At 38.6% G+C, this 17,392-nt stretch overlaps 1 protein-coding gene across 1 annotated transcript; it reads left to right on the top strand.

Annotated features, from left to right (window-relative positions):
* The first annotated feature begins 1,213 nt into the window (after window positions 1–1,213).
* On the top strand, window positions 1,214–16,721 carry EIF3M (eukaryotic translation initiation factor 3 subunit M). Its single transcript, XM_035902321.1, has 10 exons — window positions 1,214–1,342; window positions 2,741–2,879; window positions 3,263–3,386; window positions 3,890–3,984; window positions 9,321–9,404; window positions 10,783–10,882; window positions 12,157–12,238; window positions 15,301–15,444; window positions 16,001–16,061; window positions 16,488–16,721. The coding sequence occupies exons 2-10, from the start codon at window positions 2,755–2,757 to the stop codon at window positions 16,606–16,608; spliced, it is 936 nt and encodes a 311-aa protein (XP_035758214.1). The 5' UTR covers window positions 1,214–1,342; window positions 2,741–2,754; the 3' UTR covers window positions 16,609–16,721.
* The last annotated feature ends 671 nt before the right edge of the window (window positions 16,722–17,392 follow it).

Here is a 17,392-nt window from a genome sequence, read left to right as displayed (position 1 = left end):
TTCCCGGGGGCGGGGGGGGTAACGGGGGAACTGCGGCAGCTGCAGCCCGAGGGGTCGGTCTGTGCCTGCGGTTCCCTCCCTGCGCCTCCCTGGTACCCTGCTTTTGCCCCTCCTCGGCAGTGCTGGGTTTTTTTAGGAGAGGAAAACCAGTTCGGATGTGGGCTGGAGCCTTACTTGCGCGTCTTGGTTCTGCAGGGTTCTCGGTACCACAGGCACGGGAGCTGTGTGTTTTGTCTTTGAGCGACTTCTTTGTTATTTCTTTGAATTCTAGTGTTTATTGTTCCCAGTGTCTTTTAAGTGGTGTATATACACACACAGCTGGAAACGCACAAGAAATGCATACACAATTACTAGCCTTTTGTCCAGTTCCTGCTTGCTGTAATGTCTAGTACATCCCCATCAAGTAGTTAGCCTGGAACATCTTCAGCACAGTAAAGGGTCCTGGAGCATTTTGCTGTGTCTTACGGCACCGTAATGATTTGACAGCAAACTTGTAAATTACACCTGGTGTTATAGTAACGTCCCAGTCAGAGTCCCCCCGTGCCAAAAGTTGTACGGCCTTGTACAGATTGTCTCCGAAGGGTTATGGTTCTGCTGCTGACGCTGTAGATCGTAATGTCAATGCGTAGGCCAGTCAATGAGGGAAAGGGGTTTTCTTGGTGTAGGTTTAGATCCTAACAACCTAAAGCAGGTCATAGGATTATATTGGGAACTGTCTTTAACTTGCATGAAGACTGTAAGTTCTGCCTTCTCTAAAGTGGTTTTGTTTGTACCCTTTTTCTTTGCTGGTGAAGCAGCAGCTAAATGGTTTTATTGTTTTGCCTGAAGTTTTCAAAGGGAGTAAAAGATAATAAAAATTTCGTAAGAAGAAAGAATACTTGTGACAAAAACTTACTAGGCCTGCTGTCCTTCAACCAGCGTTGTAAGTGACGTCTTCCTGCTGTGAGAAAGCTCAACAGTTGTGTAATCTGTCCAGTTACGGGTAGCCCAGCCACAGCACCTGCTCTGAGTCGGATTTGGGTTATATATTGAAGTGGGGGAGCGGCGTAGGATACAGGGTGTTGGGGAGAAGTGAGAGCTAGTGTGAGGGAGCGGCAGGGGCAGAGGAGTGGTTGCAGAGCAAGAATCTGTAGGAAATGTAATTACTTTGACTTTACTGTTCCCAAAACAACTGTTTTGTTTTGTGTGTGTTGGGCTTTTTTTTTTAAGGCTGCAGAACTTCGAGCATACCTGAAATCCAAAGGAGCAGAAATCTCTGAAGAAAATGCTGAAGGTGGACTTCATGTGGACTTGGCACAGATTATTGAAGTCTGTGATGTGTGCCTGAAAGAGGATGACAAAGGTTTGCATCGTTAAGTCATCTTGTTTTTGCTAAATGTATCATCATCAGTGCTTTCAAACAGTAACAGCTGGCAGAATTTAGAGGTGTGTTGCTTGGCTTGCCTGTTAACATATGCATCCATGTAAACCCGAAAGTGCTTATTTCCATGATTGCCGTGTAAAATTTGCATGTACTCTACCCCTCCCTTCTCCAAACATGCAGCACCCTTTAAAGAAGTCAGAAGTTGAGCTAGTCTGTGCTTGTTATGAGGGCATAGCAAGTTGTATGTGAAATTGGTTTTCTCTCTGAAAAAAAAGCATGATAAAAATAACACTGTCAGTTAATGGCTGTGAAGCTGCAGATCAACAAAAATTAAACTAGACATCTGTAAGTAGAAGTTTTAAGGCTAAATGTTAATTGATTAATATTGTCTGAAAACAGCAGGATTTTCAGTAGTCTTAACGCTTTTTGAGTTAGGACTGTAGATCCTTAGAAACCGCATGTAAATGTTTTAATGACACTGATAATGCTGCAGTAGCCTTGAATGATCTTTCTGTGCCTGCTGTGTCTGTACCAATATACAACTTCCATTTAGAACTTCTACATGTAAAAAAATCAATTGTTATGAATAATACTTGTTGTTTGAAAGAACTTGTGGTTCATCGAAGAAGGAGTACTTAAGATTACTTCTCATGTTGCCTTCCACTGTAGGCAAAATGAGTACGAAATACTGGAGAAGCTTATTGCTCTGCTGTTTGATGTTCAGATGTAATTTCGGGGAATATATAATATTTTCACATGTAATGAATTTTGGTTTTATCCTTTGCATAGCTGATATTTGGGCAGACTGTGAAAAGAAAACACAAAACCTGTCTGGTCTTGTTTGGAAAGGATGTAACACCATGCTTAAAACAGGAGCTGAGGAGGCCTTTGAATATACTTTGCTCTGGTGGGCATTTCCCCTGTGGTCTGGGTATCCCTTGTGCTCCTGGTGAAATGTGTTACTGCACTTGAGTGCTAGGTGTTAGTATTCTCACTTCAGAAACGTGGGGCAGCTTTCTGGATGTGCAGGAGGAAACCACTGGTTTTTTGTAAGACCAAAACCTGAAGTTCCTCTGACCTCTCTTATGTGTGAACAGAGAATTCAGAGCAAGCATGATGTCAAATACCAAATTCTGTTTTGACCTTAGAGCGGTAATTCTTGCTTTACACGGAGCTGTGTTGGTGAAAGACCACATGCGCCAAACCTCTGGTACGTTCTGATGAATATCCAGATTGGTTATCTTGGTGTTTTCTTTCTTTTACAGTTCTTGTTGATGCAAAATAATCATTTCATAGCCAAGTAACTCTGCAGCACTACGTAGCTACTGATGATTGCTGCTTGCAATGTTAAACAGCTGTATATTTTCTTTTGTGCAGATGTTGAGAGCGTAATGAACAGTGTAGTCTCTTTGCTTCTTATCCTGGAACCTGACAAACAAGAAGCACTGATTGAAAGCCTGTGTGAGAAGTTAGTAAAATTTCGGGAAGGAGAGCGCCCATCCCTTAGATTGCAGCTGTGAGTATTGTAGAGAGAAAAGCGAGACAAGGGTGTCTTGCAATTGTATGCCTTTAAAACCAAGTGTGGGGTGTCTGTCAAGATATGTCTCTCTGTTGTATGAAACACTCTGGTTTTTTTTGTCTCTACCTTCTTTTCCCCTGTCATAAAATAGAAGTACCAATATACTTTCTTTGCTTGGGTATTAAAAATTAAAATGCATAGAGTTTTCAGCTTCTTTGCTGAAAACTGTTACAAAACTGGGAGCTGTTACAATTAATCACAGACATAAGGTGTCACTAGGTGCTTTGTGTGTACTAGCACACATCTTAATAGAAACATTTGTTGCACTCCAGTAATGTTTGCTGAAACATTAACACAGTTGTTTGTTGTTTGTGGCTTAGACTGAGCAATCTCTTCCATGGTATGGATAAGAACACTCCTGTGAGATACACCGTGTACTGCAGCCTTCTGAAAGTGGCCTCGTCGTGTGGTGCCATCCAGTACATTCCAACTGAACTAGATCAGGTAATTAATTGGTGTCATGTTGAATCTCAGTCAATATTAGTCGGAGTTGATACAGACACGTTACAAATTGCCTGGTGAAATAAAAAAATGCAGAATACACAATTTCTTGTATTTTAAAGGTCTGTCTACAGAATGTAAATTAAGCTGCTGTTTATTTTCTGTTTCTGATGCTGAACATAGATGTGTGCGTTTGATTCTTGTGATAGTAATGACAGTGAGAAGCTTTGATCAGGAGTGAGGCATCGAGTTCTTGTCCCTTGCTCTGGAATCAGAGTGAGAATCACTCATCCTTATTTAGGAAGTAACATGGAGAGCAGAGTTTTGTCTTCTCACAGGAAAACTTCGGGGTTCTGCATGGGGAGCTTGAGAGTCAGAGGACCCAAAGGAGAAATCTCTGTGCTAGATCTCTTCAATCCTTTTCTGCTTGAGAGAAAATGAGAAATACTTTCAGTTTTATGTTAATCTTTTCCCTGATGCTTCTTTTTCATTTGTATTCTACCTAGGTCCGAAAATGGATTTCTGACTGGAATCTCGGCACAGAGAAAAAGCATACTCTGCTGAGACTGCTGTATGATGTCCTAGTAGACTGCAAAAAAAGGTATAAAAGACAAGTAAAAGTATTTTTCACAGCACTTTAAAAATTAATCTGTACTGATAATTCAATCCAAATATACCCGTTTTTTTTTTCTTGCTATGTTTTTAAGCGCTGTTACATTAAACCAAGTGTTTCCAATTATTTGAAAGTTAGTAGTGAATTAGCTGCAAACCACAGACTCCCCAAATAAAACTATTCCTTTCTGTAAAGGTTAATCTTTGAGCATTGTAGCATTACGCTGAGTTTATTATTTAATTGCACTTTTGACATTTTAGTGCATGGTAGTGCTATCTCTTATTTAATGATGTTGGGAGGCTTATCAATCACAGTTAACAGAATCAGTCTTTTTGTGTAAACGTTACCTTTAGGACAGAGCTTTCCACTAGTCATGGAAATTAATGTCCACAGAATACCTGCTTGGCCATTTAAAATTATTATCCTGGATCGTAAGAAGCATCTTTGATCTAACAAACTTGGCAGACCAGTGTCTTCTGGCATGTAAAGTAATCCTCTCTATATCGTGCCTGTAAATTAATGTAAGTCTTAACTGACAGCTCTCATCAATTAATCTTACAGATGTGATATGGTATATTGACTGCACCAGCCAGGGCTATTGAGATGGGCTGGTATCCAGAAGTAGTTTCAGCCTATCTAAACTGTCCCTGCTGTACTTTGTGATGTGTGTGTGGTGTCTGTGTGTGTTGCTTCCCTCTGTCCTTCCCCTTCACTCTGGTTTCTGAGTAAGTTTTCTAATAGAAATTTTTTTTAATTTTCATAAGTGAGTCAGCATCAGGACCTCTACACTGCTGACTTACACTGGTAGCAGAACTGCAGTTGCATTTTCTACATTTGTGTAACCTTGTACTGCTGCAGAAGGAAGCAGTTCTGTCCTGTCCCCCCTATTCCTGCCCCGTCCCCTCCAGCTACCAATTCCTGGGTGCGTTTGTGCTGGTGTAGGCATTTGTGCAACTGCATGGTGGGTTGGAGTGGGGAGGTGACTTTGCCAAGTGCGAGAAAAAAAAAAAAAAAACAAACCCAAAAAAGGCAAATGCGGAGCTGTCATAGGAGGAGGAGGAGGAGGAGAGTTTCTTCTGGCAGGAGAGTTCACTTATTCTGGCCTGGTGAAATTGTAGGCTGGAAATGCTGCGTCGGCATAGCAGGATCATTTTTAACTAACCTCAATTTAGGGATGATTAGTCCTTGTGGAGTAGTTACACCGTGAGCTACAACATGATTGGGAATTCCTATTCCTGTTGGTAACATTAAAATGCTTTTGCATTGATAGTACTGTATGACTGATTTCAGATGGTCAAAATGATTTCAGAAATGTTCATCAGAGATCTTGCACATGGCTTAGTGCTTGCTTTGTTTCAGAAATATTACACCGGTACTTTCTAACGCTCCTACTCTTTTAAACACTTCTCATCCTATTGATTTATTGAGAGGTTTTAACTTAATTCCCACACTTAATAGCTAACTGTTTTTGGCTAGTCTTGTTATCAAATCTCTGGATTAAACATCTAATTTTTGTTTCCAGTGCTACCGGTTACCTTGCTACCAAATGGTTTTTGCTTACTAATAATAGGTGATATTTTGAAGTTAGGCATTAAAAACTTCCACAAACCCTGTAATATATTACTCCTGCTCTCAGTGTCCTTACCATCTGTTACAACAAGCTTTGCACTGAATGGAGCAATTTTTCAGAGCACTTGTGCTTCTCTCCAGAAGAGAAAACAAGAAGTGACCCTAGCACCTTTGACCTGGTTCACTCTCCTGGATCAGTGGGCAGTATTTGCAATAGTATGGGAAAATCACAGCAGAATTCCAGCTTCAGCGCTCAGGAATGTTGCTCTGTGGGGCAGTATGGGAAGATAAGTAGGAACTGAAAAATCAGTAATAAAAATCAAACCTCAGTTACCATCTTGATTTATAATCAAGGGAAGAGAATGCATTGTTGAAAAAAATTGAGTGGTTTGTTTTTTTGGTTTTTTTTTTTTTTTCTTCTCATTTATGTTTTAACTTCACTCAGTGTGGCAGAAGAGATGGTTTTCCATAGATAATAGACTTTTCCCCAGTGGATAACTTGGTAGCAAACAGATTGGTAGCTTGTGAAAAGGAGACGGTGCAGATGTTCTGTGTGGTTTTCCTTTTCCTGCAGTGATAAGTGAAAACTTGTTTTATCATATCTTTTCCAGTCACTTTCTGGTTGAAGTTTCTGATAATCAAAATCATCTTGATCTTTTCAAAGAGGGATTTTCATGTTTCCCATGATCAACTGAAGGAAAATTGGTGCTGGTGGCTGGAAAATAGATGGCTGGTGTGGCTTGTTTCAGAGATCTGTATTTGGTAGCTGAACTTTGCAAGAGATTAGTTACTTTCTCCTTGCCATAAAGGGTCTGCAGCGGAGTTTTGTGCCTCAGCTGCTTTAGTCTTCAGCATTTCCCTAGCAGTGTTGGTATGAAACTGCAAGGTAACACAACCTGTTTTCTGTCCCAGTTAGGGATGGAGTTTGGCAGGCATGCGTGGCTTGCATGCAGCCAGAGAGTTGAGCTCTGCTCTGAGGCCCTGAATATCATGCAAGGCGCCAGCTTACAGCTGGTCTCTGCCATTGACCTGGCAGGATTCAGAGTGGGATTAGTGCTGCCCAGGTTTACATTCAAACAAGTCTGGCAAGTCTGCTTATTAACACCTGTAGCAAAAGGCTCAGCATGGCAGGCACCTGCAAAATAATTGTTTCATTTAATTTTAATTCTGTTTAATGTCATGTCATGTAGAGGGACTTGATTCCAATGTCTTACTAAGTCTCTGAATGCTCTGTATTTTTTTTGTCTTCCTTTTATCTACTATCACTCTTCAATTCTTACTGGCTTTTTGTGAAGTTATGCACCTAGACTGGCAGGTGGAGCCAAGAGTACTTGTGCAAGCTGTCTTTCTAGAAAAAATGTTCAATTTGTGTCTTAGATGAGATACACATTGAGCAATGAGCTTTGGTAAAATAGTGATCTGTATTACTGTTTTAGATGGCCTCATTTACGGTAGTAATCTGACACTGAATGGAATGAGTAAGATTAAAAGACCTGCTGTATTTGCTGAGGCTTACAAGAATTTAGCACAGAAAACTTGTGAGGATTTGTCTTGTAGCATTCTGATGTTTCCTAGAAACACAAGTGGAAGATTCCACTCTTCCCCCCTTCAAAAAAGAAAAGAGGGTGGCAGGGGGATTACAAATATTGTTTGAAATCAGTTAAGTTTTTAGTTTTCAATTTTTGCTCCTAAGGGAAGGGGGAGGAAAGGAAAAGTTCCAGACATCTGTAACAGTTCTAAAGTGTATAAGAACAACTACTGAAAGTTTATATTAAATAAGGGGACTTACTTTGTTAGACGGAAGAGCACATCAGCTGAGCCTCTTACCTGAATGTCTGTATAGTATCAGTCCTGTATTAAACTGGTTCTTTGTCTTAACTACAATGTCCAGTGTTAGTAAGATTTCAACAGTGCAAAAATCATGGTCTGTCATAGACTGATTTACATGCAAATAGTTCTCTCATATATAAAGCTGCCTAAATTAATTTTATTTCCCTGATACAGAGCTATCGGTTCCTCTACACAGTGTTATCAGTTGCCATGACAAAACATAAACCGACCTCTTTAATGGTGGAGTCTTAAAACAAATGTTACATTCAAGTTTACATCCGTGAATGTAGTTCTGGAATATGGGCTGGGACCTACAGAAAATTCCCCTGCCTTTGAGCACAAACTGCCTTCGCTCCACATATCCAGATTATGTGTTGCTTGCTTCCCATGATGTCATAATATTTGTACTGCACATCTGTGAGATCTAGTAAATCCTCTAGGAGCACAAAACCTCACCCTATAGGCAAGTTGTCAAATCATAGTATTGAGAGATTTAAAATAAATACCCATATAAAGATAGTGTCATTGTACTATAGAAACCATTCAGACCTCTGCTGCTATGTGGGTTAAACCCATATCACAGCACGTACTGGGAGTGTGGCATTGGTTTGTTCCTTCCCTGTGCAATTTGTGCCAATAACTTAAATAATTAAAGTGAGTTGGAACTTTATTCTTGCACAGTTTTTTCTTTTAAGGAAATTTTGTAGGTCTGTCAGACCACATGGGTAAATTTGCTGTGTCTGGAATTGAGCTGCTTTGAAGGAAGAGCTTAGCTTTACACGGTAACTCGCTGTACTCTGGAGAGCAGTATCCCACCTCCCTCCTGTCCCATGAGGAAGTACCTTTTGGTAAAGTAGTGGCCAGGCTGTGTGTGTGCACGGGAGATTGCTGCAAAGCACATGCTCTCACTATTGAGGTTTGGTTGTGCTCTCAGTATCGAGGTTTGGTTGTATCTACACCCCGTACCCTAGCCGGTCCAAAGGAAGTAGCAGGATGGCATCAGCAGAATCTATTCTCTATACGGAAGAACTGTCACAGCCTTCTATTTTAACAGTTAACAAGAATTCCGTGAGAAATAGGAAATGAATTCTTGTGTGTATACACACAGCATATTCAGTGAGTATATTTTTTGCTGAAAACTTTGTAAAAATTATCAGCAGTTGCTGTCCTCACTAGTGGTAAGAACTGCTATGTGAAAATAAATCAAAATCTGTTAAAATGGCACAGTAATGGTCTTGCAGATGGTCTGCAGTACCATTGATGAGCTGCTGTTTACAAAATAATTGGGGTAGGCAAGGCTGTAGGTTTACTCAATTTTCTTAGAATGATTTTTTTTTTTTTTTTTTCTTTCTAAAAGCTGTCTGTCAAAGCAGTGTTGGAAGCTGCTTGCTTCACCGCAGCCTAAGTCCGTCTAATTGCCGGCTGCTTAACTTCGTCAGTAAAATGAGCAGCTCTCACTTTGAATACTTGAAGAGGGAATCTGTGAAAGAAGAAAAGGCAGCTTTTATACAGTCACTTTCCTGACCATAAATATTCCTTAAGATATGCCATTTTACATTTGAAATAAACTTTGCAGTGCTACTTATTCTGCAGTGATTAAATCCAGATGTGTGTAAGAGGAGCATTCTGGTGAACCATATAAAGCTGTTCCTAGCTCAGAAAGCTTTTTCCATAACCAGCAGGTAATTTATCAAATTAAGAGAATGAAATGAAGGGTGAAGATAAACATTTCGTAGAACAAGAATTGAAAGAATACATCTAGTTAATTTGTTCTCTCCACTAGAATTAAAACGGATCATCTACATCTTTTTCAAGTGTAATTTAATTTGACCTATAACATCATAATGGAATTATTTAAATATTTGAGTGTCTTGTTTGAACTATTTTTTCAGCAATACTGAGGTAACTTTATTTTCCTCCTATAGTGACACTGCAGCAAAAGTAATGGTGGAACTACTGGGAAGCTACACAGAGGACAATGCTTCCCAGGCGAGGGTTGATGCTCACAGGTAATACTGACTTCCGAGTTTCCTTAACAGTAGCTTTTTCTTAATGGCTAAATTGGGTTGATCACCTTACCATTAAAAGTATCGGATGACCTGGCAGGCAAGGGCCCTGCCACAGCCTCTTTTCTATAGCATGGCTGATTTGATCAAGAGTTTCTGTGCAGCCTATGGTAGGCTTGGCTCTTCCTAGGCACAGTCAGGTTTAGTCCACTGTGCAAGTGTATTCCCGGTCACTGCTGAGAGAGAGATCAGCCTTGGGTAAGGGTGTCGTTTACATCAACGGTGCAATCAAAATTTGAATCGGCATCCTTTATTTCAGATTTTTTACTTACTGATTTTCTGATTCAAAAGAACTTTGAGTGTTCTTTTCAAATAGTACTTTCTGTTGAAAAGAAATTCTTTCTCTCTTTTCTACAAGCAAGTATGAAGGATGTGAACTGCACAGAAATAAACTTACTTGTTGGACAAGCTGGGCATAAATTGATTCTTAACAGGGTGTCTTCCCTGCCTGCCAAAATGAGTAAAAACTTGTATTTTGATGTTCTACCCATCATGATTCTTTTTAGGAATTAGATTTTTAATAAGTCAGTCATGTAATTCTGCCAGGTGTGTGCAGCCAACAGTTCTCAAGGGAGTTGTTTATACTTGAGCATGCAGGAAAGTCAGGATGACTCATTTTGGAAATTAAAGTGTCTGTACATAAATGAAACCTTCACTGACTGCCCTACAGCAATCTGAGGCCTTTCACATTGGAAAGAACGTGTCTACCTCGGGTCCGTCCCGGTGCTGCATCGGTGCAGACCTTGGGTTCTTCTGGGTGTACGTTAGGTGGTGGGGCTGCGGTCCAGGCCCTCAGAGCGAGGGTAGCGCTGTGTCTTCTACTGTGCCGCTGAACAAAAGCTTTCATCCAGAGTTCTAGAAGCGCTTTAGGTCTGTTTATAGTCTGGAGCTGCAACTGATAAATCATAGGTCTTGCAGTGTTTGGTACTGGGGTTTTCTCTGTTTTGTGTCATGTATTCAAGCATAATTAATCTTCCTAAACGACTTAATTCTATGAAATTTTAGGAGGACAGTAAAAATACCTCTAGGAATGAAGGTTTGGCTGGAAATAAGTGCATAGATGGAAACAGTAGGGTGATCTGTAGTCTTACCACCTGGCCCATTTCATTTGTGATACTGGGCAAATTACTTAATGCTTTCTGTTCCTTTTTTTTTCCATCTGTAAAATGAAGATTAAAATTGGAATGTGACATGTCTTGTATTTAGGAATAGTTGAAAACCCTTGGGTGTTTCCTAGAAAGCAAAGAACGACAAATAGAGTTGCACTTACTCATAAAAATGTGTATTGCGCTAAAAATAAGTCTCTTCCTTTTCTAATTAGATGTATTGTACGAGCATTGAAGGATCCAAATACCTTTCTCTTTGATCATCTTCTTGCCTTAAAACCAGTCAAATTTTTGGAAGGAGAACTTATTCATGATGTAAGTAACCTTGTTTTTAGCAAGACGGTTTGGTATCTGTGGAGTGCCTTGTTTTATTAGTGTCTTTTGAAATCCATTGGAATAGTTATCTATGTCAGTAATATTAAGCTGCAATGTACTATTTCTTTTAATGCTTTTAGAATGAGAAAATTAAAACATGACACGAAAAATGTTTCCGTTTAGAAGTTTCACAAACTGAGTTACAAATCCTGCCCTCACGTGAGTTCTGTAGCAAACTGCCTTTTAAGTCTGAGAAAAGGCAGTAAACTCAGCACAGATTGCCCTCGGCTATTGACAGGAGAGTGACTTGGCGACTTCATCGGCCAGTTCTCTCAGGACTCTGGGATGCATCTCATCAGGTCCCATGGACTTGTGTGCATTCAGGTTCCTCAGGTGGTCACGAACCTGGTCTTCTCCTACAGCAGGAGGGGTTTTGCCCTCCCGGTGCCCCTCATGCCATCCATCGACTCGGGAGGGGTGAGGAGAGAGGTTGCCAGTGAAGACTGAGGCAAAAAAGTCGTTGAGTACCTCAGCCTTCTCCTCATCTGCTGTTACCAGCCTGCCATCTGTAAAATGAAGATTAAAATTGGAATGTGACATGTCTTGTATTTAGGAATAGTTGAAAACCCTTGGGTGTTTCCTAGAAAGCAAAGAACGACAAATAGAGTTGCACTTACTCATAAAAATGTGTATTGCGCTAAAAATAAGTCTCTTCCTTTTCTAATTAGATGTATTGTACGAGCATTGAAGGATCCAAATACCTTTCTCTTTGATCATCTTCTTGCCTTAAAACCAGTCAAATTTTTGGAAGGAGAACTTATTCATGATGTAAGTAACCTTGTTTTTAGCAAGACGGTTTGGTATCTGTGGAGTGCCTTGTTTTATTAGTGTCTTTTGAAATCCATTGGAATAGTTATCTATGTCAGTAATATTAAGCTGCAATGTACTATTTCTTTTAATGCTTTTAGAATGAGAAAATTAAAACATGACACGAAAAATGTTTCCGTTTAGAAGTTTCACAAACTGAGTTACAAATCCTGCCCTCACGTGAGTTCTGTAGCAAACTGCCTTTTAAGTCTGAGAAAAGGCAGTAAACTCAGCACAGATTGCCCTCGGCTATTGACAGGAGACAGAATTTTAGCTCTTAACGGTTTATTTTTCTGTTCAATACCAATAGTTTTTTTTATATATATATATATTTATCTGTCCAGTCTGCAGGGAGGGCAACATAGATAATATTTAAACTGTTCTTATATTTGTTTTCCATCTTCTAGCTTTTGACAATTTTTGTAAGTGCTAAGCTAGCATCCTATGTCAAGTTTTATCAGAACAACAAAGACTTCATTGACTCCCTTGGTAAGTTTTCAGATCGTTACATTTCTGACTATTTGTGTGGCTTAAGATATGGAAGCCGCAAAGTGCCTCAGTTTGAACCCATATGTTGAAGCCAAGGGAATTTAATAGGGATTTTTAAGAATGGGTTAGAGTTTGTAGACTCTAACCTCTACTAGATAGTAAATGGACCATCTAACCCTGGTTTGTTCTGCTAGGCCAGGCTGGTTTATGGGTTTGGAAGAGAACTGTGTTTTTGCCCACTTCTTTTCTCTTAAACCTTTTGGGAGGGGAGTTCTAATGCACTGATACTCTAGGCTAGGCCAGGGATTACAACTTACTCAAGAGAGTAGTAAGCCAGCAGCTTGTATAAATCTCTTACCATTTTTTTAAGATAAATAACTTTGTAACAGCAAATAGTTCTTTCTCCTGAACAGTGAGATAAAACACGCAAATGGGGTGTGTGTTTCCCCGCGTGTGCTGATGCATTAGACCTAGCAAGCCACAGTCTGTCCCAGTTAATTTGTTTCATCACATGAAGCAATGTGATGGAATGTTAATGTCAGCACCCTCTTTATTTACACACTGTGGAAAAAAGGAGTAGTAATTAACACTTTGACACTCCCCCGTTGATGTGTAATTGACTGTTTCAAAGGAGCACTGGTTCATAAGCTATTGCATGCATTAAAATTACGTTTTTTATATTCCAGCTTTTTAGGACAGGGGTCAGTGACAATGCAGAAATTGCTCAATGATGCAGATTTTTTTATTACTGCATTAAGGTTTTGACATATTGGTAATGAATAAATGTTTCCATAAAAATCAGATTTTTTTTTTTTTTTTTATAACTTTGATTTTGAAATGACACTTGAATGCTGGCTGAATGCATTTGAGGAAAGGCACAGTTTTGCTAAAACAGAGTTTAGTGCAGCCTTTTAACACGTGCATTATTTTGCTTAATGAAGTGTGGTATAATTCTGAGAATAATTACCCTCAAAGCTTTAAAATGCTGGTACTTTGGGTATTAAAATGATGGAAATACCAATGTGATTTTTTTTGTGGATAACGTAAGCGTCAAGTTTTCGGTAGTTTGTAAATGTGTGTATAGGATAAGCATACCTTTTGTCATATGTATTTGAACATTAGTTGTGTAGACACCTTATGCTTTTCTTTCTTAGGGGAAAGGGGGGTTTGTATTGTAATTATTTTTACGTATTGAAATTGTTTATCTGTTAGTTATTTGTCTACAGAAGTATGTGCTGAAAATGCTGTTACGGTAACATTTGAATAAATTTATGGGAGACTAATTATACATATATGTGGTATTAATTGTGTAATATACAATAGTCATGATTTCTTTTGCTTTGCCTCCCTGTATCTGTGTTTACCTCTGTGAATATACTGTGTGCATTTTCAGTACATCGAGGACTCACGCAATCTTAGTAAAATCCCTAAATATCTGTGTAGCTGTTCTGAAAGACAGCCTTACTTCCAGGTACCTTGATTTCTCACCTGCTTTGTGGTGTACTCTGAGAATTCTGAATGTCTTTGAGCAGTGGACCAGGTAGAGATTCCGAGGCAGTGCAGAGCGGAATGCTAAGAACTTGGTCTGGGTGTTTCAGCCATGTCTTTGAAAAACGAGGGCAGTTTGGTGTAGAAAGCAATGCAATTGTTAGATTTACTAACTTGCCAAGATATCGGGTTTTAAAATAAAGGATATTAATAATAAGATTTGAGTGACAGTACAGCATCAGCTTTAGTTCTAACCTTTCCTGGATCAGGACCCATTAAAACCAGTCTATGAAGGCTGCACAGTGAAGGCTCCTACAGGTGGCATCGGTTTGTTACAATTTGTTCTTTTATTAATGCTGACAACTTAGGCCAGCAGTAGCATTATCTGTGTCAACTGAATCGCCCTAACATGTCCACATTTAATATGGTATTATCAGCAGTCTTTTTTTTCGGAAAGTTAATCAGCATCTCATTTGCATTTGTTAATTAGGGTTAATGTGTGCTAATTGATTTTTTGATGCTTGTAGAGTTCCATTAAACCCAGTTAGGTATAGTTGCTGGTGCTCCTTGTTCGTATGAATTATGGTGATCACATTTTTGTTGAATCAGTGCCAAATAGGGAACCTGCATCATAATTATAGCTAATTAACACAACATGATGTCCCGCACTAATGCGCTTTCCTGTTAGTGTATGGATGTTATAAATTCCAAACTTAAATATTTACTGAAGCAATGGCAAAGTTTATAATGCCATTCCAAACCAAAATGATTGATGTTCATTTTAAAGAAACTTCCACTGAATCTTAGTCGGTACCTCCTAGAACTCGGATTAAGAAACGCCCTGGTTCATCTGAATGTCTTAGTTTTGTTGACCTAGACTTTTTTTTCAGGAAAACAGTCTCTGACTGAGATGTGCACGCCCTTGGCTCAGTTCCTTATGTTGCCATTCATGCAGTCATGTAAAAGATCTAACTTTTAATATCTCTTCCTCTGTTCTTCAAGAGTACCTTTCTGCCATGCTAGATGCTGTGAGCATATGTGTGACCCATGATGCTTTTTTGCTGTGGTGTAAGCAGTTAATTCAATGCCAAAACACATTCTTCTGGCACAAAAAATGTTAGGTTGCTAAAACGTTACCGAGAGGGGTTTATTTTCAAGTACATACGTGAGAATGAGTGGTGAGGCTGTAAGAAGGTCTTGACATTACCAGTCTCATATTTTCTGTTTGTTGCATTGCCCTTCTTCCAGATGACTCAACTGAAACATTCACTTGCACCCTCACCACCTAAAATTCTGTTAAGGTGATGTTTTTACTGTTTAAAAAAAATACCTTTGCTTCATTTTTGTAGGTATTTTATTACTTTTTACTGACAAAGACTGAGTCTTGATGAATTCTCAGCTAAACTAGCTATTTGATCAAAACACAAGGAAGATGCAGGAATTAATGTTTTACTTCAAAAAAAAAATGTTGATAAGGACAGGTGGAATATTTTCTTGATGCGAAATAAATTTCAAATTGTTGTGAATTACTGCGTTATAATTCATATCCATAAACTATCAACGCTTTTACACAGGCTTGTTGCACGAACACAATATGGCAAAAATGAGGCTACTTACTTTTATGGGAATGGCTGTAGAGAATAAAGAAATATCATTTGACACGATGCAACAGGAACTTCAGATTGGAGCTGATGATGTAGAGGCATTTGTTATTGATGGTAAGAACTGTAGTACCATACTTTACGCAATGCTAATGAACAATACCTTTTATAGTCTTCTAAGCTAATGTTAAATATTCAGAAAAATACTAAATTTTAATTTCTGTGTTTGTTACAAGACAGAGCTGCAAAACTTCATGCTTAAAGACATGCCTAACTATTCTTTTAATCGGTGTTTTTCTTTTCAGTGACGGGAACTGTATTTCATGTTGTTCTTTATAGAACTAATAAATTGTTTGCAGGTTTAATTTGTCATCTGGTTTTGTCAGCTGCCATTAAAACAGGATGTGCTCGTCAGGGAGAGAAGTTCATAAAAACTGTACAGGATACTGCTTTAATAGATTGGCACCAAACAATAGGATTCATGCATGACCTTCATCTTGTTACATCATTTTGCTTTTCTGCCTACTAGACTGTTAAAACCAACAGCAAAACAATATTAAGTGAACTGCTGTGGTTTTGTTTGTATTGATCTAATTTTGAACAGTTTTTATGCAGTTTAATACCTTTGCACTACCTTGAAAATTTTGCTCAAGCCGACGTTGCTTTTTTGCAGCTGTAAAGACAAAGATGGTATACTGCAAAATAGATCAGACACAGAGGAAAGTAGTTGTCAGGTAAGACTTAATTCTTCATAGCATTTTGCAGAACTTAGTGTGTTCTAATTATTTCACTTACATTTGTAGAATATTTTAACTAGAAGCAAGGTATTGTTCCTATCAGTTGCTGGTAGTTAAATAGTTGCTATTTATCATAATTTTATTAAAGCTCACACTGAATGTGATTAGCTTATTTAATGAAAGAGTCCTATTTTCCAGCACATTTCATTTAATGACCTAATAGTGACAGGAATACTAATGACTGTTGTTGCTTTAAATATTTGGGAAGGCTACAGAATTCTCTAACTGGTAAAGTGCAGCCCTTTATATAGAGAAAATAAAAAATTTCCTATTCACTTGTGAGAGTAAAGTAATGCTATAAAAGAATTATTAGGTGAACATGACATCTAGTAATCATATTCCAATTTTGTTTTACTTCTCTAGTCACAGCACACATCGGACTTTTGGAAAGCAGCAATGGCAGCAATTGTATGACACTCTAAACACCTGGAAACAAAACTTGAACCAAGTGAAAAACAGTCTCCTCAGTCTCTCAGACACTTAAAAAATATTTTTGACCTAGTAATGTTACTATAGATGAAACTTACTCAAAACTTTGACAATTTGTGAATGTTCCCAAAATGTATGCAATTGGTTTAAAGAAGCTAAATACTCTAAATTGCAACACATACACAAAAAAAGAAGCAATAAAACTAACATGGGAAAACATCTTCTGTTGATTTTTCTTACATAATGTAGCAACAAGAAACAGTAGCAATATGGGTTATATTTCTTTTTGTTCTTGTTTAAGTTTAGCGTGAGGACCTTTCTTTGCAAGAGGTGTGGGGAGGAAGGGAGGGATATTGGAAAAATGATAGTGCAAGTAATTGTTAAGTAAGAGAAAATTTCCCTTACACCCTAAGGGAGGAAAAACATGAACCAGTTAAAAGTGAAGCTTTATGAAGCAAGATCTGCTGCCTTATCTCTGTCAATCACACCTGATGCTTTAGTGTTGATGTTACGTGATACAGAATCAACTACAACAGAGATATTTTAAATTATTTGGCAGCAAAGGTAAGCAGAAGATTTTTCCTGTTCTTCTGCCACTTAGAACTGCTCTAAGTTGTTGTAAATGTTTGTAGAAACCGTTGTATTTTGGAACTGTTGCAGCTGATTTTGCTTGAAAACTGAGTGAGCAGTCTGACAGAGAAACCAAACTGAAGAATTTCATCCAAAACTTCTGGAGTAGGAGATGGGTACTCTTAAATAAATCGTTTAGTTTTTCTTAATAGATATTAAAACATTAACTTGTGAACTTTTTAACTTTGGGCAAAACCCATAATAACTTG

Source organism: Egretta garzetta, unplaced genomic scaffold, assembly GCF_000687185.1.
Source record: "Egretta garzetta isolate BGI_Z169 unplaced genomic scaffold, ASM68718v1 scaffold509, whole genome shotgun sequence".
NCBI lineage: Eukaryota > Metazoa > Chordata > Aves > Pelecaniformes > Ardeidae > Egretta > Egretta garzetta.
The sequence above is the reverse complement of the archived record's forward strand: the minus strand, read 5'-3'. Positions and strand labels throughout refer to the sequence as shown.

Coding starts and splice junctions, on each gene's coding strand:
- EIF3M (XM_035902321.1), top strand. CDS start 2,755: ATGAACAGTGTAGTCTCTTTGCTTCTTATCCTGGAACCTGACAAACAA. Junction 12,239..15,300: donor AGACTTCATTGACTCCCTTG/GTAAGTTTTCAG, acceptor GCTTTTACACAG/GCTTGTTGCACGAACACAAT. Junction 16,062..16,487: donor CAGAGGAAAGTAGTTGTCAG/GTAAGACTTAAT, acceptor TTACTTCTCTAG/TCACAGCACACATCGGACTT.